The 21,930-nt window shown below is 42.9% G+C and overlaps 1 protein-coding gene across 1 annotated transcript in view; it reads left to right on the forward strand.

Annotated features, from left to right (window-relative positions):
• Nucleotides 1-8,075: 8,075 nt before the first annotated feature.
• The window catches only part of LOC102477636 (von Willebrand factor A domain-containing protein 5A), a gene marked incomplete at both ends in the record, with an annotated part of 33,077 nt that continues 19,222 nt past the window's right edge, over nucleotides 8,076-21,930 (forward strand). Inside the window, 8 exons of the mRNA XM_014591787.2 lie at nucleotides 8,076-8,273; nucleotides 8,569-8,791; nucleotides 8,906-9,081; nucleotides 9,359-9,473; nucleotides 12,162-12,328; nucleotides 12,574-12,662; nucleotides 12,867-13,011; nucleotides 13,446-13,525. Coding sequence (XP_014447273.2) covers nucleotides 8,076-8,273; nucleotides 8,569-8,791; nucleotides 8,906-9,081; nucleotides 9,359-9,473; nucleotides 12,162-12,328; nucleotides 12,574-12,662; nucleotides 12,867-13,011; nucleotides 13,446-13,525 — 1,193 coding nt within the window. The remainder of the gene's footprint in view (nucleotides 8,274-8,568; nucleotides 8,792-8,905; nucleotides 9,082-9,358; nucleotides 9,474-12,161; nucleotides 12,329-12,573; nucleotides 12,663-12,866; nucleotides 13,012-13,445; nucleotides 13,526-21,930) is intronic.

Raw genomic sequence — 21,930 nt, forward strand, 5'->3', positions numbered from 1 at the left:
CCCCCCCCCAGGAGGGATGGTCATGTCGCAATCCCTTCTCCTCCATTCTCCTCTCAGGATCTTGGGCATGCACGCACACGCGCCTGGTGTGAGTATAAGCCACTGGGTCCGGGACTCAAACCGCAGTTGACTACGTAGGAGTCCAGCGACATAGCCATTATGCTAACTGCTGGTCCCAAGATTCATCTACTTTGTATCAAGACAGAATCTCACTGTTTTATGTGGTTGACTAATATTCCATAGTGTACATCTACCACTTTTTTATAATTCAGTCATCAGTTATTGGACACTTAGCTTGACTCCATCCCTTAGTGCTTGTGAATAATGCTTCAATAATTACGAATGTGCAAGTGCACTTCCAACTGTGTGACTTGTGTACATGTGTAAGCATTTGTTGCTTAATCTTAAAATGTACCTTAGAAGATCTACAGTGGATAGCAATCACAAGGCTTAAGAGAAGATATATACAACCACTAGCATTTATATGTATTTATTAATCAAATAATTTTATGCATTTGGAGATCTATTTACTTAAAGTACTCATGTATGATAACAATAGGAAGTTTAGAGGAATTGCTATGGGAACATCAGAGGTGAGAGAACAAGCAGAACAGGAGCCTTAAACTCCGAGATCTTAAACACAGAACAATGAGAAAAGAAAGCAGGTGGTCTTGAGTGATGGAATGAATTGGACACTATGTTTATAGCACACAAATCTCCCTTTCTGTTTTATGCAATCATGTTTTTTTCACATTCAAAAGAAGACTGTTCCTTAAAAGTCTATTTGTTTTTATTGACTATAACCAGGTGTAAGATAAGGATTGTGTGGCATGGAGCCCAAAGAGCTTTATAAACCATGAAATGTATCCTCTCATAGTATTCTCTCATATAAAATTCTGTGCTGATAACAATGGATTTGCTTCCTAAGGACCTCAGGGATTTAGAATCCTCTGACCTGTTGCTTCTCCATGATCATGTGTTATTTTCCTAGTTCTTGTGTCCAGGATAGCCAGAATACACTTGCATTCCCAAGAGTGATCAGGATGAGGCTAACGTGAAGGGGAGGCCATACTCTTTTCTTTGTTTTCATTTCTTTGCATTGCACATATCATTTCTTGTATCCCAGGGGCCAGAGTTAGTCAGAAAGTCCTACCAGCTTTAAGGGAAGTTGGGAATGTCTTTATTATGAATGGCCATAGACTTAGCCATACTTGAGGTTCCCATTAGCATGAAAAGGAAGGCAAGAAATCATCTTGGGGAATACCCAGCATCACTAAGTCATAAAGCTTTGAGTAGAGGTACCTAATCTAAAGTAGCCGCTATTTATTTGCTATTATACTATTTTGTGGTTTTTACACACTTTCACTGCCAGATATTTTCTTCTTTACTTATTCTTTACTTATTTGCTTATTTTTCTTTTATTATTTCTTGCCCTTACAATGTAAGCCCCAGGTAGAAAGGATTTTTGTCTGTTTTGTGTATTGTCTAATGCCATATCTGGAACAGTCCCTGGCATTCAGAAGCCCAACAAGTATATTTTGACTAACAAAATGAATAACATGCTTTTCTTTTAAAAGTTAGATTAATTGACTCATTAATTAATATTTTCTATGAAAAGAATGAAATTATCCATAATACTTAAACAAGGTATGCATAAACATAAACAAAATGCATTCATGTTTTTCATAGCTAGTTTTTTTTTTTTAGAGGTTTTTGCCTTATGGTCTATATGCTCACTGGAGAGAGAGACAGACAGACAGACAGAGACAGTGAGAGGGAAAGTGAGAAATCACTCCCCAGAGAGAATGGCTACATGCAACCCCTTTTCCTTCATTTTCCTCCTGGGATCTTAGGCAGTCACACACATTGTGAGGGTTTCAAAGCACCCAAACCTGGACCCAAAGCCACAATCGGCCCTGTGGGAGTCCAGCAATGTACGGCTATGCCATCTGCTGTCCCCATAACTAGGTATAATTTGATATATTTGCCCTCCCACTAACACACACCAAATGGGTGCTTCCTGATTCAGCTCCTTCTCAGGAAGCCGCCACCTCTGATCTGCAGCAGCCCTTTCTTTCTAAGCTCTTGCCATAGCTGGATCAGATAATGATCTCGGGTCACTTTTCCAATGTTTTCCTTTTGTTGTCCATAAACCTCAACTAATAGAAGTTTTGACCACAAGAAAATTCTAGACGTGATTTATATCCAAAGAAAAGGATCATTCCCTCACATAATTAGTTTGGTCCACATTAAAAAAAACATGGTTCTAGGGCCTAGTACTGATAAAACAGAATCGATGTTCACATTGTGCTTTACTAAATGTGTACATATGCATGTATGTACATGTATGTGTGTGTACACACCTCTTCAATCTTTGAACAGCACAGGGGTACTGTGTGACAGAGCCCAAAGAGCTCCATAAGCCATGAAGAAACTATTTACTCTCTCATATAAAAGTTTGCGCTGATAACAATGACTCTACTGTCCTGTTAACTCTTCATTCTTTTCAAACACATACTCTGTCAACCTTTGAACAATACAGAGATGAAAAATCCACATGAAACTTTCGATTCCCTAAGACTGAATAAGTATATGTATTGTATTCTCTATTATAATAAAGCAAGCTACAGGAAATGTGATAAAGAAAATCACAAGGAAGGGGATGCCCAGCAGTTAGTGTAGTGGTTATGCCGCTGAACTCCCATGTAGCTGACCACGGTTTGAGTCCTGGACCCGGTGGCTTAAACTCATGCAAGGCACATGTGTGTGTGTGTGCCCAAGATCCTGAGAGGAGAATGGAGGAGGAGGGATTGTGGTGTGGCCAGCCCCCCGGGGTGATTTCTCATTTTCTATCTCTCTGTCTCTCTCGGTCTTTCTGGCGAGTGCACACGCCCTATAGCAAAAAACTCTCCAAAAAAAAAAATAATAAAAGAAACGAAAAGAAAAGAAAGAAAGAAAGAAAAGAAAATTATAAAGAAAAGAAAATACATTTATACTATTTATTGAAGAAATCTTGTGTATTAGTAGATTTGCACCGTACAAACGTGCTGGTCACGGATCAACTATATATTTACATCCCTTATTTGAGCATTCCTAATCTGAATATCCAAAATATAAAATGCTCTAAAATCTGAAATTTTTTAGTGTATACACACCGACCTCACCTGACAAGTTGAAACACTGTTGCACAGCTTATTTAACATCCTAGAGAGAAAAAAAGATCTTCCCAGTCCTCTTCTACTGCTCTACATCTTTACCAAGCCCACGTCCCCCTGTGGAACATGTCCAGAAAGGGTTCATATGCAAAGTTACTTAAAACATTGGGGGTAAAATTACCTTCAGCCTATATGTATGATATGCATAGGAACCTAAAGGAGTTTCAACGTTTACACTTGCGTTGGATCCCAGCCCCAGATATCTCATCACGTATAATACGTAAACAATTTCAAAATCTGAAGAAAACAAAAGAAAGAAAGAAATAATCTAAAACACAGCTGGCCCCAAGGATTTAAGATAAAGGATACTAAACTCATACATACTTTCACATTCATTAAGATCCATTAGATCTTGGGGTCAGCAGATGGCATACTGGTTACACCGCTGGACCCCACATGGCTGACCATAGTTTGAGTCCTGGACCCGGTGACTTGAAAATCACACTGGGCACGTGTGCATGTGTGCCCAGGATCCCAGGCAGAGAATGAAGGAGACAGGATTGCGAAGTGGTCATCTCCCCTTGGGGGTGATCTCTCACCTTCTCTCTCACTGTCTCTCTCTCTCTCTCTCTGGCAAGTGCACGTACCCTATAGCAAAAACTCTAAAACAATAAATCTATTATTCTTAAAAACAAACCCAGGAAGGTAGATACGCCATTATCCCCATTTTATAGACAAGAGAACAAATCACTGAGCGACGTAAAACCACAGGAAATACACGAGGGAGATCAGTCGAGTGTTCACCTCAGCAGAGCCTCAGCAGCAATAGGGCTCTTTAAGTCCCGGATTTAATCGCCTTGAAATAGGAAAAGGTATAGGAAACTGGATTGCTTCTGCTGGCCTTGACCAGGACAACCACACATGCTCTCAGTCATTTCACTGTCATCGCCTCGACCCCACCCATAATCCGTAGGGGTATTTCATTTCTGCAGGAGGGACCCAGGATTGAAGACGTGATCCTCCGCAGCTGGAGGTTCTCCATCCTGACAGGAGTGTGTGCCTGCCCTGGCTCCTCCTCCTCCTCCCCGCAGCACACAGGGCAGGACCCCGGAGTAACTGACCAACTCCAGAGGAGTCACTGAGCCATTGTTCTCACCAGCAGGGCCTCGCAATCCTAAACCCAGGTCCAGAGATCTACCGTAGAAACACACGGGCTGGTGTCATCGTTGATGTGATTGCTGTTGCGGCGTTTTAGCTTGGAAAACAAATCCCTTCTTTTGCCTTTCCTTTGATTATTCTCCTCGAATTGCTCCTTAGAGAAGACCAGGCAAGGGAAAAAGTAAAAGTTCCTAAGGCGACGACTTTCCGCTGAGTTCAGAGAAAAGCGAAAGTCTGAAACTTGTTGAAGAATGTCAGTCGATCCCTAGGCCGCCGTCGTAAATTACCGCCGGTCCCTAGGAGGGGGCGGGCCTTCCTGGAAACGGCACCACCAGTCTTCACTTCGCAGTCCCGGGTGCTCTGCGGATCTCAGGGGCCGGCGGGCGGCGGACCTGCGGGCTCTGGGGCGGGGTCTCACGTGCACCTGAAGACAGAGGTTCCGCCGGCCAAGCTGCCCTCCCCCCGTTATGGGATCTGTCCGGGATCCTTCTCTGTAGACCAAGGTGGGGAATTGAACCCGGAGTCTGTGGCGGGCGCGGCAGGAGTCTCCTGCGACTGGAGGAGTTAGCCCTCTCCTAAGTGTCCCACGCCCCACTGTCCACTCTGCTTCTCTGTTACTTTCCTCCCCTTCCTCCTTGCTTCCTTCCTCGGATCTAGACGAGTCCTGTTTTCTCGTTTTATTTAAATGTATCTTTGGAAATGCCGCTTCCACCTTCCTGCAACCACCCTGTGGCAGCCCCCTGCCCCTCTGTAGCAATTTCAGAGGCAGGCTGTCCCTCTGTAAGTGCCAGGACGCTGGGAGCCAGGCTGAAAATGTAGCCTGCACCCTGTCCCCGCCCCACCCTGCTCAGGGTGGCCGCTGCACCAGCTCTTCCTGGCCCTGGGCTGCAGGGTGACTGTCCAACACAGGCACCGTGACACTCGAGTGTCCCCCAGATCCAGCCGCCTGCTCAGCATGGTGCCCTCTGTGTTCCTGACTCTTGCGTTCATGGCGAGTCTTTTGAAGAGCCCCTGGAGAAGGAGCTAGCCAGGACAGCAGTGTGCCTTTGTCCAGGAGATGGGAGTGAAGAGCACAGCCCTGCCCTGAGGGGGTCTGTCCTTCCAGAGAAAGCTGGTCCCCTCCTGCGCCTAGCCTTGCTTGGCTGCCCTTGGTGAGCCCTGCATGGCCAGAGCTCTGCTGTCCCCTTTCCTGCCCGTGGCCCCCCAAGCAGCCCCACAAGCTCCCTGTGGTGGCAGGGAAGTCCCCCCTCCCAGCCTGGCTGCCTGCCTTCTGTCCCCACAGCTGACACTGCCCTGCCTTGTGGTCAGTATTGAGCCGTTTTGACTCACTCAGTTTTAATCCAGCTGCTCAAAATAAACACAGATATAAATAAACATAGAAAAGCCAGACTTATTGGTGCTGATTGTGGGGTGAGGCAAGGCCTGTGAGAACCATCCCCACCTGATGGGTGATCTTGGACACTAGGCTTTGAATTGGTGTAGGGCTCAGGGTTATAAATCCTGATGGGCAGGGAAGCAGGTGGCCTTGTAGTTAAGGTGCTGGACTCCCACCGGTCCAAGTGTGGTTGGAGTCCCTGGACCTGGTGGCTTGAAAATCATGCTGGGATCGTGTACCTGCATGCCTCAAATCCCAGCAGAATGGAGAAGGGATTCCAGTGTGGCCATCCCTTGGGGGAGTGAGTTCTTTCAGTCTCTTTCTTATGAGGCACGCGCCCTGTGCAAAAACTTAAAAAAAATCAACAACCACTGCCAGCAACAATAGTAAATGGCGATTGGGTGAACACTGAGGCCTAGAATCTCCATGGGGCAGTTCTGGAAAAGCTGCTGCCCAGCAAAATCTCAGCGGGAATTTGCAACAGGGGAGGAAAAAAGAACCAAACTTGCCTCCAAGGCTTGCCTTTTTTTCTTAAAAGTACTTTAAAAGGGAAAGTTTGTTTGTGTTTTTTATTGCCATTTTGTTTTTGTACATATCATTAGGGGTCAGCCTTTTTTTATGATCTTGGGGGTCCAGATGTCTCCTCTGCCCTGTTTCAGAGTTACTTGTGGTGTGACCATGTTCACTCTGATCTCTAAGGCGAGAAAACCCTGTGAGAAAAGCAAAAACAAAAAAAGCAATCTTATTCTGAGTATCCCAGTAACATTTTTGTGTGTGCTATAAGTAGTTGGTTTGTATGTGATGGTTAAAAAGGCCAAATATAAAAGGCTTCCCCCCCCCTTTTCTTGCCTCCAGGGCTTGCCTTTTTTTCTTAAAAGTACTTTAAAAGGGAAAGTTTGTTTGTGTTTTTTATTGCCATTTTGTTTTTGTACATATCATTAGGGGTCAGCCTTTTTTTATGATCTTGGGGGTCCAGATGTCTCCTCTGCCCTGTTTCAGAGTTACTTGTGGTGTGACCATGTTCACTCTGATCTCTAAGGCGAGAAAACCCTGTGAGAAAAGCAAAAACAAAAAAAGCAATCTTATTCTGAGTATCCCAGTAACATTTTTGTGTGTGCTATAAGTAGTTGGTTTGTATGTGATGGTTAAAAAGGCCAAATATAAAAGGCTTCCCCCCCCCTTTTTTTTGTCTATGAAGTTACTGTGCTTATTTATTCATGGCCTGCCTGATGCATGTGTGAAACAATGCCCAACATAAACTAGAATTTTATTTTGTTGAGTTCTCAACAAAAAAAAAAAAAAAGAGAGAGAGAAAAAGAAAGAAAGCAAGCTGCCTTTCTCAGGAGTCCTTGTGTTTTCCAGTTGGTAGGTACGTTCTCAGCTGGCCCAGGGCCTCTGAACAAGCACATTAGTTTCATTTTACTCTGCATCCTCTGTGTTTTGGCAGTGCCATGCAGCTCCCAAAGGTGTGTCTGCAGGGAACACGCTGTTTCCTGTGCTGGAGCTACAGATCAGGGCACGCATTGACAGAGATGGAGGGGCCCCTCAGAATGGTCGGGGCTGTCACTGGCCCAGCCCTCTCCCTACAGATTCTGGATAAAAGAATCTATAATGTAAATCATAACCTGGAAACATCAAATGTATCTGTCACCACATCGTGTGAAATGGCTGTCTTGGGTTATGAAATTTGGAAGCTGTGTTTAGGAAAGCCTGATTTAAAATAGAGAGCACGTTGCCTGTGTAAGAATTATATTAGAATATCTTAGAGAAGACCGACAGTGGATTCAGTTATGAGTCCCATAAGTGTGCTAAGTTGCAGGAGTGGGTTGGGATCACGCAGCTTCCCATCTGCAGTCTCTGAATAGCCTGAACCAAAGCAGGCCCAGCAGCGGTTTCTTGAACAGCAGCTGTGATAACAGGAGCAGTCCCGGCGTCTAGGGCATGGACGACACGCCTCTGTGCCAGGCCCTGTTGAGGGCCTTCACATGCATTAATTCACATACGATGCGTAGGTGTGATGGCTCTCGCTTTAAAAGGAGTGTACCGAGGCTCAGGGGTGTACTGATAACTATTCAATATTCCAGAGGAGTTGGGATCTTGGTCTCCCGTCCCAGCTCCCACATTAACCCTCGGGATGTATTTTTAGGCCAGAGAGGAGCTCGTGAGGTCCTGGTGTTTGAGTAGATGGCTCCTACCACGTCACTCTGTCTGTGATGTGTCTTTTCAGCAGAAGCACTGCATCACCATGGTGTCTCCCTGTGGCCTCCTCACCCTCCAGAAGGACCCAGGTAAGCCTGGTTCAAGACTTCCCTGCCTTGTATCTTTGGATCCTACCCAGTGCCCGGCCTGAGTGAGGCTTTCTGTTGTTTACGCTGGAATTCTGTTCTGTCCCCAGTGCCTCTGTCACCTTGGCCGTTCATGAGTTCGTGGCTGGTGTGTCTGCAACCTTACACTACGAGAATGAGGAGAAGGCTCCTCTGGAGACCTTCTTCGTGTTCCCCATGGATGAAGACTCTGCTGTCTACAGCTTTGAGGCCTTGGTGGATGGGAAGAAAATTGTGGCAGAACTACAGGACAAGATGAAGGTCAAGGGATGAGGATTACCTCCCTCTTGTTTCTTTCTCGCATGCTCTCTGGGGTCCCTATCAACAGCAGTGTCACAGAAAATGCTGAGGTCCAATGTTCTTTCCTTCATGTCCTTCTGTTTATCTAAAACCATTTTTGAAGAAAACCCAGTTAGAAGCATTTGAAGTGTAGCCGTGTCCTTGATGAGACAGTCCCAGTCCCTCCCGCCTGTCTTTGTTCCCTGCACTCTTCAGCTCTTAACCACGATGGTAAATTTGAACATTACCTTTTTCTCCATCACTCTGTTCCCCTTAGGCCCACACTGACTATGAGAATGCCCTCTCCCAGGGCCACCAGGCCTTCCTGCTAGAGGAGGACGGGTACTCCAGGGATGTCTTCTGTTGTAATGTAGGGAACCTTCAGCCTGGGTCAAAGGCCGCACTCACCCTGCGGTATGTGCAGGAGCTGCCCCTGGAAGCAGATGGGGCCCTGCGCTGTGTGCTCCCGGCCGTCCTGAATCCTAGGTACCAGCTCTCTAGTGAGTACCGCTCCCCTTTGAATGGCGGGGGTGGTGACATAGTTGGGGAACTCTTAAGGTTGCTGGTATATTAAAAGTATTGGCAGGAAAACTGAACTCAGGTAACCTTTGTAGGAAGGACTAAGGACAGTTGTGTTAACATGAAGACTCCGATAGTTCCTCCGGAGGACCTGCCCTACACACTCAGCATGGTTGCCACCATCAGTTCCCAGCACGGTATTGAAAGGGTGCAGTCCAACTGCTCCTTGAGTCCTGTCAAGTACCTGGGAGATGACAAGACCACTGCTCAGGTAGTTAGTGAGCAAGCTCTACTGTCAGCAGCACCTCTGTTCCTCCGACTTGACCCGGTCCTTCCCGAATGTTCCTTGCTTTTCCCTGTAACCCAGAAGGAGCTGTGCTGTGAGCCTGCCTTAGCCCATTAATGTCCAGAGCCTTCTCTCCATCGTCACCTTTGCCTCCTGATCAGCTCACCCTTGCAAGATGCCCAGAGCCTTCTCCTTTGACTTCAGCCCCAGGAAGCAAACAGTGACAGTTCTAATGTGGCTCCTTGGCCTGTCGCCTGCTCAGGTCTCCTTGACTGATGGACACAAGTTTGATCGAGATGTGGAACTCCTGATCTACTACAGTGGGGTGCACTCCCCCACTGTAGCCGTGGAAACGGGGATGCCTGCCATGGAGCCAGGTACTTCTTTCCTCCTTCGTAGTCACACAGGAGGGAACTCCCTATCTGGAATGACTCTCAGGTTACTCTTGCTTTCTTTTCTCTCCACCAGGAGGCAGGTAAAACATATTGCTTGGAATGGCTTACACTAGCATATGCAGAAATGGTTAGATTTAATCAACATCATGTGATGACATTTTGTGGACAAATTTAAGTAGATCATTAGATAATTGGGCAAAGGACATGAACAAATAAGTCACAGCCAGTTCATAAACATGTAATGGTCAGTCTTGACAGAAATACAATAAAAATAATCCTAGCATTTGCCTGATATTCTTGACAGTTGGATGTGTTGATCTGTCATATCCACAGCAGCCTTGCTGATTTCCCAGTGCTGTCCGGTCCCCTTCCCCCACCAAAAAATGCTATTTGTAATCTGGAATCTGGATTGTATAATCAGATCTGGTTGTATAAACATTTTTTATAAAGGTTTTTGCCATAGAGCACATGTGCTCACAGGAGAGAAATAAAGAGAGATAGAGGGAAAGTGAGAAGTCGCCCCTTAGGGAGGAAAGCCACACTGCAGTCCCTTCTCCAGTCTCCTCTCAGGATTGTGGGCACACATGCACACGTACCTGGTATGATTTTAATTTTTTTTGAGAGGTTTTTGCTATAGGGCATGTGTGCTCTCCAGAGGGACAGAGAGAGACAAAAAGTGAGAAATCATCGCCCAAGGTAATGGCCACAGTACAATCTCTTCTCCAGTATTCTCTTGGAATTTTGGACATACATGTACAGATGACCAACATGATATTTAAGACACTGGGTCCAAGACTCAACCAAGTGGGAGTTCAGCATCTTAAGCACCATGCCACCACCTAGTCCCAACTGGCATGATTTTCAAGCTGCCACATCTGGGATTTGAACCATGGTAAGCCATGTGGGAATCCTTAACCACCATGTCATCTGCTGGCCCCATAAACATCATTATTGAACCAGTGTTCTATTAAGTATTTGCTGGGTCACATCCATTTTATTTAGAAGCCATCTTGGTTATTGGAGTATCCCACTAACTAAACTGAACCAGGTTCTGTGATCATATTGAATCCCAGAGTTGTTCAGTATTTAAACCTGTAGTTCTGGAAACACTCTGTAGAAATAGGAAAAAGTATGTTTTCAATTTTTCTTAGAGAATTTTGCAATAGGGCGCATGTGCTTTCTGAGAGACACAGAAGGACAGAAAGCAAGAAATTACCCCTCGGGGGGATGGCCATGCCACAATCCCTTCTCCTCCATTCTTCTCTTGGGATCTTGGGCACGCATGGACCACATGCCTGGTGTGAGTTTTAGGCCACCAGGGTCAGAAACTTGAACTGCGATCCACTGCATGGGAGTCCAGCAACATAACCACTCTACCATCTGCAGGTCCCAGAAAAAAGTATATTCTATGTTCTGTTATGAACTATAAAACTACATCTGACATAATATTGCCATTCTCCTTAAATCTGTTTTGATATTAGTGATTTGATTCCCGCATTTGCTTTCACTTGCTTTTAATAATAACTCACAGCTATGCTTTGGTACCTCATAAAGCAGGCGGGTGGGCTGGCATGCCCAGGGCTGCCTTCTCTGGCAGTGTGGCCAAGTGCTTCCTCCCAGAACCAGACCCCTTCGTGTTTAAAAGGTGCGTTACAACCTTAGCTACTCTAGTGTCAGCCTAAGCATTGCCCAGGAAACATGGCATGTTCAAGTTGTAATGAAGGACTTAAACGAGGGCCCAGTGATAAATTTCCCATGGATTTGACTTAACAAGGTTTATCTCTGCAAGTAGACTAGTCTGATTCTTTTTGCAACTGCTGAAACTTTTTTTAGATTTTGATCGTAGGGCACATACTGTGGTGGCCAGAGAGAGACAGACAGAATGAGAGAGGGAAAGTGAGAAGTCACCCCTCTTGGGAATGGCCATGCCTTCATTCTCCTTTGGGGATTTTGGACACACATGCACAAATATTCGACATGTTCTTCAGGCCACCAGGTCTGGGGCTCAAACTGCAGAGTCGGCTCTGTGGGACCCAGTGCCCTGACCTCCAGGCCCCCTGCTGGCTCACTGCTGGAACATTTTTTTCTTTTCTTTTTTTTTTTTTTTTTGAGAGATTTTTCACTATAGGGCGTGTGCGCTCGCCAGACAGACAGAAAGAGACATAGAGACAGAAAGCGAGAAATCACCCCCCAGAGGGGATGGTCATGCCGCAATCCCTTCTCCTCCATTCTCCTGTCGGGATCTTGGGCACGCACGCACACAAGCCCAGCGTGAGTTTTAAGCCACCGGGTCCAGGACGCGAACCACGGTTGACTATGTGGGAGTCCAGCGACATAGCCATTATGCTAACTGCTGGTTCCCACTGCTGGAACATTTTAACCCTATGTGTTTTACTCATTTATCTGACATCTGGTCACAGTGTTTTAATTCTTGCCTGTGCCTGCTGACTTCCTGTGCTCTTTTACCATTTCTGACCTGCTTTCTGTCTTTTTTTTATATGCTCATAGCACACCTCATCTCCTTTGCACACAGACACAGTGTGCAAATCAACCACAGTGTTTTAGATTTGAGTTCCCTTGGCTCCCTATTGAACTCACTGCAGTTGATGCTTGGGGGTGTTAGGATCTTGAGTTCCTCCACATCTTACAGTGCCTTTGCTTTCTATGCAGAGTGTGTGATGGGAGACCCATCAGCAATGGTGAGCTTTTATCCAGATATCCCAGAAGCTCAGTCACCTGTCCGTGGAGAATTTGTCTTCCTCATGGACCGCTCGGGAAGTATGCAGTCCCCGATGAGTGTCCAGGACAGATCTCAGCTGCGCATAGAGGCAGCCAAGGTAAACTGGTTTCATTATTTTTCAGGGTCATATGCTCAAGTGAGGCAGGGGTCTCAGAGATCAGTGTCCATTTGGGGCCATGGGTCAGTTCCTATCTGCGCTGTAGCTAGGGGGCCACTTGAAGGGCAGAGTTGGCTATAGAGAGGCTCAGTGGGGTGGGGTGACACCTCATGAGTTAAATCAGAGGGTCTGTGTGTCTGAGTAGGTCCTTCCTCCCTCCGTTAAATTATTCTCTCTTACTTCAGGAGACACTGATTTTGCTTCTGAAGAGTCTCCCTATAGGCTGTTATTTCAACGTCTACGGATTTGGATCTTCCTACAAGGCACTCTTTCGGTAAGTTTCTGGAGAGGCTATAAAAGTCCAAAAATATAATTTACTGAAATGGATTAGATAGTTAAAGGGGTTACTGCAGAATGACCTTGGCACTGAGGGGTTCAGGTAAGTCTGTTTCTGGTTTGTTACACTTAGGAATGAGAGACTCAACAATGGCCAGTGTCAAGCGGCCAGCATATAACCAGGTGTGTCTGTGTTGCTCAGGAAGAGTGTGGAGTACACGCAGGAGACAATGAAGAAGGCAGTGGAGAGGATCCAGGTGATGCAGGCAGACCTAGGGGGCACCGAAATCTTGGCACCACTGCAGAAAATTTACAAGGCACCCTCCATCCCAGGCTACCCCCTCCAGGTAAGAATTGGAATGGAGCTGACAGGAGGGAACAGAGAGACAGAGACCTGTTTAAGAACCCATGCCCCTGGGCTTCAGTGCAGGATTGTTAGCATGGTATAGAATTCAGAGCATCTATCATGTCGTAAAAACAATAGACTAGTGGCATTTTTCTTTACCCTTGACTCTGTGTAGTGGGCAGTAGAGGTACTTCTGAGGAGTGTCACAAAAGCCTAAGGTGACACTAGTAGGGGGAGATGTTACAGATCCCCAGCATTCTTAACAGACCATATGAGAACGTGGTGCAGGTGACAGTGGATCCTGAGGGCTCTCATGCCCATTTGAAGAGACATCAGAAGCTCTGGAATGAAATAGATGGATTTTTCAGGGACAGATTCTGGTATCATAAAATGAACTTGGCAGAGGCTTAATGAATGTCTTCTTTCTTTGTATAGCTTTTTGTCTTCACAGATGGAGAAGTTACTGACACATTTAGTGTAATTCAGGAAGTTAAGACCAACAGGCAGAAACACAGGTATGAAGAGAATATGATTCTAAGAGACTGCTCCCTAGAAGTGCCATGTGTGACCTAGTGCCTCATGACACCAATGTTGACATTGCTTTCAGAGGACTGATGATTCAGGAAGCTCATTGTACCAGCTGATGCTTTCTCTCTGCAAAAATTAAAAAGTAGTATTCTAGGCCAGCAGATGGCTTAGTGGTTGCTAGACTCTAACGTGGTTAATCCTGGTTTGAGTCCCAGACCCTATGAAACTCATGCCAACTGCATGTGTGTGCATGCCAAAAATCCCAGGAGGGGAATGGAGGAGAAGGGATTGAGGTGTGGCCATCTCCCTACGGAAAGTGATTTCTCTATCTTTCTCACGTTCCTTCTCCCTGTCTCTGTCTGTCTGTCTCTCTCTGGTGTGGCCACACTAAGGCAAAAACCTTTACAAATAAATTAAAATAAAAAGTAATAATTCAAATAACATAAACAATAGAGCAAAATTACAGGATTTTATTTTTCTAAACCATTTAAGAGAAATGAATCATAAAATGCTACCTTTTTCAACCCTAAACATTTTTTGTCCAAATAAAATGTGGAAAACTATACAAATCTGAAGTACACAGCTAGATGATCGTCACAGTGAATGCACCTTTTTAACCAGCACCCAAGTCAAGAACTGGACTAGCAGACTCCTTCCTCTCTGCCCTTTCCTATCACGACCTCCTTCCAACTACCGTGTACTTACAGCTTTCCTGACCTGCAGCACCATGGATTATTTGTATTTGTTTCCTAATGAATAGCAAAGAATTACACAGCTTTTTTGTTTCTGTGTTTCTATTTCCTTTGCTTTCAGCAGAATGTTGAGATGCACATATATGCTGCATATAGCCATAGATGATTTTTATTGGTGTATGCTATTCTGCAGAATAACTACCAGGATTTACTGATTTAAATGCTGATGAACTTTGGTTTAGCCATTAAAAACAATGCTACTATAAACATTTTTATTATTATTTTTAATTTGGCCAGAGAAAGACAGAGACAGAAAGGGAAAGTGAGAAAGTAAGCTGCCAGCTCCAGGACTTGAACCACGGTGAGCCATGTGGGAGTCCAGTCCCTTAAACACCACACCACCACCTGCTGGCCCCCATTAAAAACATTTTTACATTTTCATGCATGTATATACACATTAATGAAGTATACTTTGTTTTCAGTGAAAAAATTGTGGAATTTCTGAGGAACTACAAAGGGAAAGTGAGAAAGTAAGCTGCCAGCTCCAGGACTTGAACCACGGTGAGCCATGTGGGAGTCCAGTCCCTTAAACACCACACCACCACCTGCTGGCCCCCATTAAAAACATTTTTACATTTTCATGCATGTATATACACATTAATGAAGTATACTTTGTTTTCAGTGAAAAAATTGTGGAATTTCTGTGGAACTACAGTTTTCCAAGTTATTGTACAAGTTTAATTCACACCAACATTGGAAGAGTGTTACAGTTGCCTCATTTAGCCAAAATCTGGTCTTTTAAAATTGTAGCCAACGTTGTGTTTTTGTAGTGATTGTTCATTATGGTTTTAATATTCATTTTCCTGAGAAGTAATGAAGTTGAGGACCTTTTCACATTGGCCATTTATATGTCTGCTTTTGTCAGGCACCTTATTTTTTTTAGACAGAGTTTTGCTATATGGCACATGTGCTCGCTGGAGAGAGAGAGAGAGAGAAGAGAGAGAAAAAGTGAGAAATCACCCCCCCAGGGGGATAGCCATGCTGCAATTCCTTCTCCTCCATTCTCCTCTCAGGACTTTGGATACACATGAACACGTGCCCGGCGTGAGTCCCCAGGTCTGGGACTGAAACTGTAGTCAACTAAGTGGGAGTCCAGCAACATTATTCCATCTGCTGGTCCCTTATCAGATACTTTAAGTATTTTTTTAATCTATTTTAATTAATTCATTCATTTTATTAGTTTGATTTTCATTTCTTACTGATCTGTGGTTTATCCTATGGTCTGAATATAAGCTCTCTGTTGATTATGAGTTTGAGAAATATTTTCTTACTCTAAAGCTTGACCTTTTTACCCTCAGAATGATATGTTTTAAGAATAATGTTCTTAAGTTTTTTTTTTAACTCACCTTTTCATGCATGACAGAGTACACCCACACACATGTTGGGGGGGGCACCCTTGACAGCGTCTCATCACAGGATCCCTTCTCTTATCTGTTCACATCCAGCTCATCAGGACCTTGGGTGTGTGCTCACCTGGCATGTTTTCAGGGTGACTTACATTCCAAACCCCGCATAGACCAGGCGATTTTCCAGTTCTGTGATTTAGTGCACTAGCACCTGTGCTACTGAGGCCAGACCAGTTGTCCTTCATTTTAATATAGTTCCGTTATTTTAGTTTTTCCTTTTATGGCTGGTATTATTTTGTGTGTCCTGCTTAAATGACTTTACTTACCTAAAGTCATGAACATATTTTATTTTTTATTATCTAGAAATTTTTATTTTTCTTTTACATTTAGATCTACAAGTTACCTGGAGTTTGTTTTTGTACGTTGTCTGAGATAGAAATGAGGTTTCATTTTTTATTTCCCATGTGATATCAAGTTGACCCTGTACCATTTATTGAAAAGTTTGTCGCTTCCTCATGATGTGCAGTGTCATCTTTGTCACAAATGAGCACATAGCCGTGTGTGCATTATTTCTGAATTCTCTATTCCATTTCACTAGTGTGTTTGTCTATATGCGTGCCATTATTATACCACATAATGTAGCTTTGTGATAAATCTTGACTTCAAATAGAGTGAGTCCTCAACTTTGTTCATTTTTAACGTGGCTCTTTGTATTTATATTTTAGAATTAGCTTTTTTTTTCTTATACACCATTAATTATGAAGTAAAGGTTTATTTGCTCAAAATGCAATTTAAAAATACTCAAATTGCATGTGATTTTATTTATTGTACAAAGTTCTGGATTTATTTATCAAATAGAAAATACTATACTGGATTTGCTTGTTCACGTGTTTTGTGATTTCCTTTGAAAAGAAAAATAAGTTGTCATAGCTATTGATATTTTATTAGGTAATGTTCTGTTACACTGAAAGGGATATTTTATATAAAACTTATTTGGAAACAGGTTTTGAAGTAGGGGACAATTGCTTACATAACATCTTATCTATTCATATCCTAAAATTTTCCATTTATGAATGTAGGATGTATGTATATGACTTAACCCTGAGTTTGCTATGCTGATTAACAGGTACTTTTGGTGTACGGGGAAAAATAGGTACTTATAAAATAGGTACTTATAAAAATATCTACAATAAAACATTGCTGATCAATTATACCAGAGGAACATCATAAGAGAGAAAATCCAACTATTTGTATTAAAATGAATACAATATTAAAATTTAAAAAAAAGACAAAAATGAATGTGTTTTGTAAATTATTACAGGAGCAAAAAATTCATCAACTACTTTTCAACATACTTTAGACTTTAAATATTGTTTAAATAGTTTTATCTTTTTCTTTTAATTTCAAGAAAGCAGATTTAACTTTAATAAATCAAAGAAATGCTAAGGAAATATACTTAAAACTTAAACCCAGGAAACAGGTTGGGATTCTGTTCAAATAGTAGGTACATGAACCTGTCAGCAGCTCAAAACAAGACAAAAATCCTTAAAACCAGAAAGCAAAGCCTAGAAGAAAATCAGCAATGTTTTAGTCAAAAGTTATATAATTCTATTTCGCCAATTCAGTCTCATGTACTTTATCTACTGTTGTGGTTCAATTTTCCCAATTAAATTCTGGGATATAATATTCAACTCCAGACTTGTCCCCATGATTAAGTTGGCCATTTTCTTAGTTCTTAAACTCTTATTTCTGTGTGACTATATTTAATTTTCATGATGTAGCACTCCCTGAAGAACTTCTTGGAGATCTGGTCTGGTGTTGGTAAATTCTTTCAGGTTTTGTTTATCTGAGAATGCTCTTGTCTTTTCTTCCCATATGAAGGATAATCTTGCCAGGTATAGTATCCGTGGTTGCAATGGCTTTTCTCTTAACACTTTGAATTTATTTCCCATTCTTTCTTCGCTTGCATTGTTTCCAATGAGAGATCTGATGTCAGTCTGATGGGATATCCTTTGTAGGTAACTTGACATTTCTCTCTTGCCAGTCTTAGTATCTTGTCTTTGTCTGTGGTTTTGCTCAATCTGGCTATAATGTGTTTTGGAGATCTTCTTGGGTTGATTCTATTGGGAGTTCTTTGTATTTCTTGCGACTGGATGTTTGAATGCCTCACTAGGTTTGGAAAGTTTTCTTCCAGGATTTCATGGAATAGATTGTCAATGCACTTATGGATCTCTTCCCTGACTGGGATACCAAGTATCCGGATATTTGGACGTTTGATGGTATCTAGTATTTCTTGTATAGTATTCTTATTTTAGGTGGCAATTTCTCTCGGCTTTGTGGTGGCTTTTTCTAGGCCAGCAATTCTATCTTATACATTTGAGATTTGATTTTTGGTATGATCTAGTCTGCTTTTAAAACTTTCAAGGGAAGTTTTGACTTCCTGTATTGTAGTCTTCATCTCTAACAGGTCCATTTGATTATTTTTTATACTGTGAGTTTCCTCTTTGAGATCTTGCAAGAATTTCCTCACCTCCTGCAGCTTGTCAGCTCCTTTTTCCTGCCTCTTCAGCAGTTCATTATCTCTCTTCTCTTCGACCTCTGTGAGCTTTGTCACCATTAAAATTCTAAATTCTTTATCTGGCATTTTTATGCATTTCATCATACTGTCTGAGGATGAAGAACAGTTATTATTTTTCCTTGGACAAGTGGTATTTTCTTGTTTTTCCATATTTCTTGTGACCCACAGTGATTTCTAGTCATCTGATGGATGGTGCATTTCTTCTAATTCTTGAAGTTCAATATGAGTGTTCAGAGGCATACAGGAGGAGGTGATCTGCAATCTCTCTTCTGTTCTCAGTATTTGTGCATCAGAATCAGTGGGTAAAGAGGAATATTCTATTGTATTCAGATATTTAGATCCTGTTCCCTTGGACCTGTCTAGGAATTTACTGTGTAGAAGCTGAGAAACTAATGAGTAAAGCCAAAGAATAAAAAATTACGCTAACCAGCAATTAGCATAATGGCTATGTCGCTGAACTCCCATTAGCCGACCGTGTTTCGAGTCCAGGACCCAGTGGCTTAAACTCACCCTGGGCATGTGTGCATGCTGAGAGGAGAATGGAGGAGAAGGGATTGCGATGAGGCCATCCCCCCTGGGGGTGATTTCTCACTTTCTATCTCTCTGTCTCTCTCTGTCTTTCTGGCAAGTTCATACGCCCTGGAGCAAAAACCTCTCCAAAAAAAAAAAAGAGTAAGGAAAGAATTAGAGAAAAGGAAAGAAGAAAATATAAAAGAAAAAAGAAGGATAATAAAAAACTATAGATTTTAATTTTAAAAAACAAAAATTGAAAAAGCAATATTTCACAGCTGCAGTTCATGTGGAGATGGGCCTGGGTTTGTGCCTTTCCTAAACAGAATGGGGAATGGCACCTATTAACACAATAAAGGGAATTGAGAGCCCAGAGGACACTTTACCTTAAGAAAACAATAAATTAAAAAATTTAAAGGACTCAGGGAGACACAGAGAGACAGAGAGAAATGGAGAGAAAGAGACAGGTAACTCTACCCACTAGAAATAAATAAGAAATGGAGAGAAAGAGACAGGTAACACTACGCACTAGAAATAAGTGAAGAAGTCTGAGCAGAAAATCTTCATTTTAGGTCTCTGAAAGCAATATATCACAGCTGAAGTTCAGGATCCATGTCTAGAATTAGCTTTCAATCTGCCAAATAGCTACAATAAAATTACTAACTTCAGGATGGACCAGCAGTTAGCATATGTCGCTGGACTTCCATGTAGTCGACCGTGGTTCAAGTGTCGGACCTGGTGACTTAAATGCATGCCAGGTGAGCGTGGTTCAAGTGTCGGACCCGGTGGCTTAAATGCATGCCAGGTACGTGTGCATGCGTGCCCAAGATCCCAAGGGGAGAATAGGGGAGAAGGGATTGCGGTGTGGCCATCCCCTCTGGGGCGTGATTTCTCGCTTTCTGTCTCTCTGTCTCTGTCTTTCTGGCAAGTACACGTGCCCTATAGCAAAACCTCTCCAAAAAAAAAAAAATTACTAACTTCAGGACATTTAATGTTGAGATAATATCATTATCCAAATGTAGTTCACATTTGCCAGTTTTTCTAATAGCATCCTTTATAAAGTTTTTGTTTGCTGTTCTTGGAACTACTTTAAGAACAGGTAGTTTATTTAATTATGTCTTTTTAGTCCCTCCTGGGATGGTACGTCAGATTTTTATTACCTTTCATGACACTGGTACTTTTCTCTTTCATGCCACTGTGCATATACACATGTGTGTTAGAGAGCGAGATCACCACCCGGGGGACCTGGCCACACCACAGTTCTTTTCCCAGTTCTCCATCCTGTCAGGATCCTGGGCATGAGCACATGGAGTGTGTGCCGAGCTGTAGGGCCAGGACTTCTACCCTTGTTGGCCATGGGCAATCTGGCTGTGCTTAGCAGGCCACCCACATTTGGCATTTTGAAAGAATACTAGCCAGTTACTTTTGCAGACTCTTCATTGTGTTTGTTTGACTTTTCTTTTTGGTTTATTTATTTTGTTTCTTTCACGAGCGAGAGTGTGCACACAAACCACATATACACATTTCTAGAGAGAGCAAGTGGGATCCTGGATACCCGAGCATCCAGTGTGTTTCAGGGCAACTCAGGATCCAAACCCATGCTAGCTGTGTGGCTTTTCACACTGCCACCAGACCCGTTTGACTACTGAAATTCATGTTAAGATTAATGTTGAATATTTTGTGTAGAAATATTATTACAGAAGTAACATTGGGCCTGGTGATAAGCCTAACCAGTTCATTGTAGGTTGTGTCTGACAGATAACTTTGAAATGAGTGAGCAGCGGGTTCTCAACAAATGTTTGCTCAGTAGTTTTAGCACTCACTCATGATTGTTACCCAAGTCAGTATCAGTCATGACAAAATGGTGACTTCGATTCTGTCTGCTTCTCCCCATTTACTAGTTGGCATCCAACTGTAAAGATCTTTACTTTTTTTCCTGCCTCCTTACCCCCTTTGTTTCTTCTGTTATCAGTATGTATTCTGGGGTTCTCTTATTATTTTTAAATGTGTAATGGTATATAATGCATTGTGTATTTAGTCTCCTCATTTCCAGATTTGCCTGGCAGGTGCCCTTTATCCTGCTCGTACATCTTCTTCGCTTATCCCTTTGCTCTGTGAAGACTTTCTTTATAACCCAGAATGTTTCAAGCTCACCTAGATTTTTCCCAGATCTGTAGTAAATTATTCTGTAAGAAGCCTTGTTTTTCATTATTATTTTTATTTATTTACTTTTGGTCTTGTTTTGTTTTGTTGGTGAAAACGGTAAGTAGAAATCAATATTTGTATGCTAGGTCTGGTGCTTGCTATTGAGCTGACATTGATTATAGACATTTTCAGCAAAAAGAACTGACAATTATTTTCAGCAAACAGAGCTGGCAATGTGTGTGTACGTGTGTGTGTGTGTGTGTGTGTGTGTGTCTAGATTTTTGCCATAGGGCACATGAGCTTGCTAGAGAGAGAGGGAAAGTAAGAAATCACTTCCCAAGGGGGAAGGCCATGCTGCAATCCCTTCTCTTCCAATTCTCCTCCTGGGATTTTGGGCATGCATGTACATGCACCTAGCATCATTTTCAAGCCACCAGGTCCAGAATTCAGTTCAAGTAGTGGGAATCCAGCACCTTAGCCATCATGCCATCTGCTGACTCTCAGAATGGACGCACCTTAGCCATCATGCCACCTGCTGACTCTCAGAACAGACTTTTTTTTTTTGAGAGAGAGATTTTCACTATAGGGCACCTGCACTCACCAGAGATAGAGAGACAGAAAGTGAGAAATCACCACCCCCCCAGAGGGGGATGACCACACCACAGTCTCTTATGCTCCATTCTCCTTTCAGGGTTTTGTGCATGGATGCACACATACTCATCATGAGTTTCAAGCCACCAGGTCCGGGACTCAAACCACAGTCAACCGTGTGGAAATCCAGCACCCTAACCACCATACCTGCTGACCCTGACAAATATTTTTAAAATGTGTTTTTATTAATATCCTTAATTCCAAGGTAACAACACAACATTCTTTCTTTTTTCTCTGAAACCATATTTGTGTCTTCCTTCCTCCAAGGTGAGAGAAAATTGGTCTCCCACAAAATCAGTAATTTACTCATGTTCTTAATCTAGCTATACCCACAAAAACCTCTCTCAATTTTTTTCAATTTCATGTAGTGGTCTTCCTGAATTTTCATTAGTTTTTTTTTTTTTTTTTTT

Source organism: Tupaia chinensis, unplaced genomic scaffold (assembly GCF_000334495.1).
Source record: "Tupaia chinensis unplaced genomic scaffold, TupChi_1.0 Scaffold000619_1, whole genome shotgun sequence".
NCBI classification, from domain to species: Eukaryota; Metazoa; Chordata; class Mammalia; order Scandentia; family Tupaiidae; genus Tupaia; species Tupaia belangeri.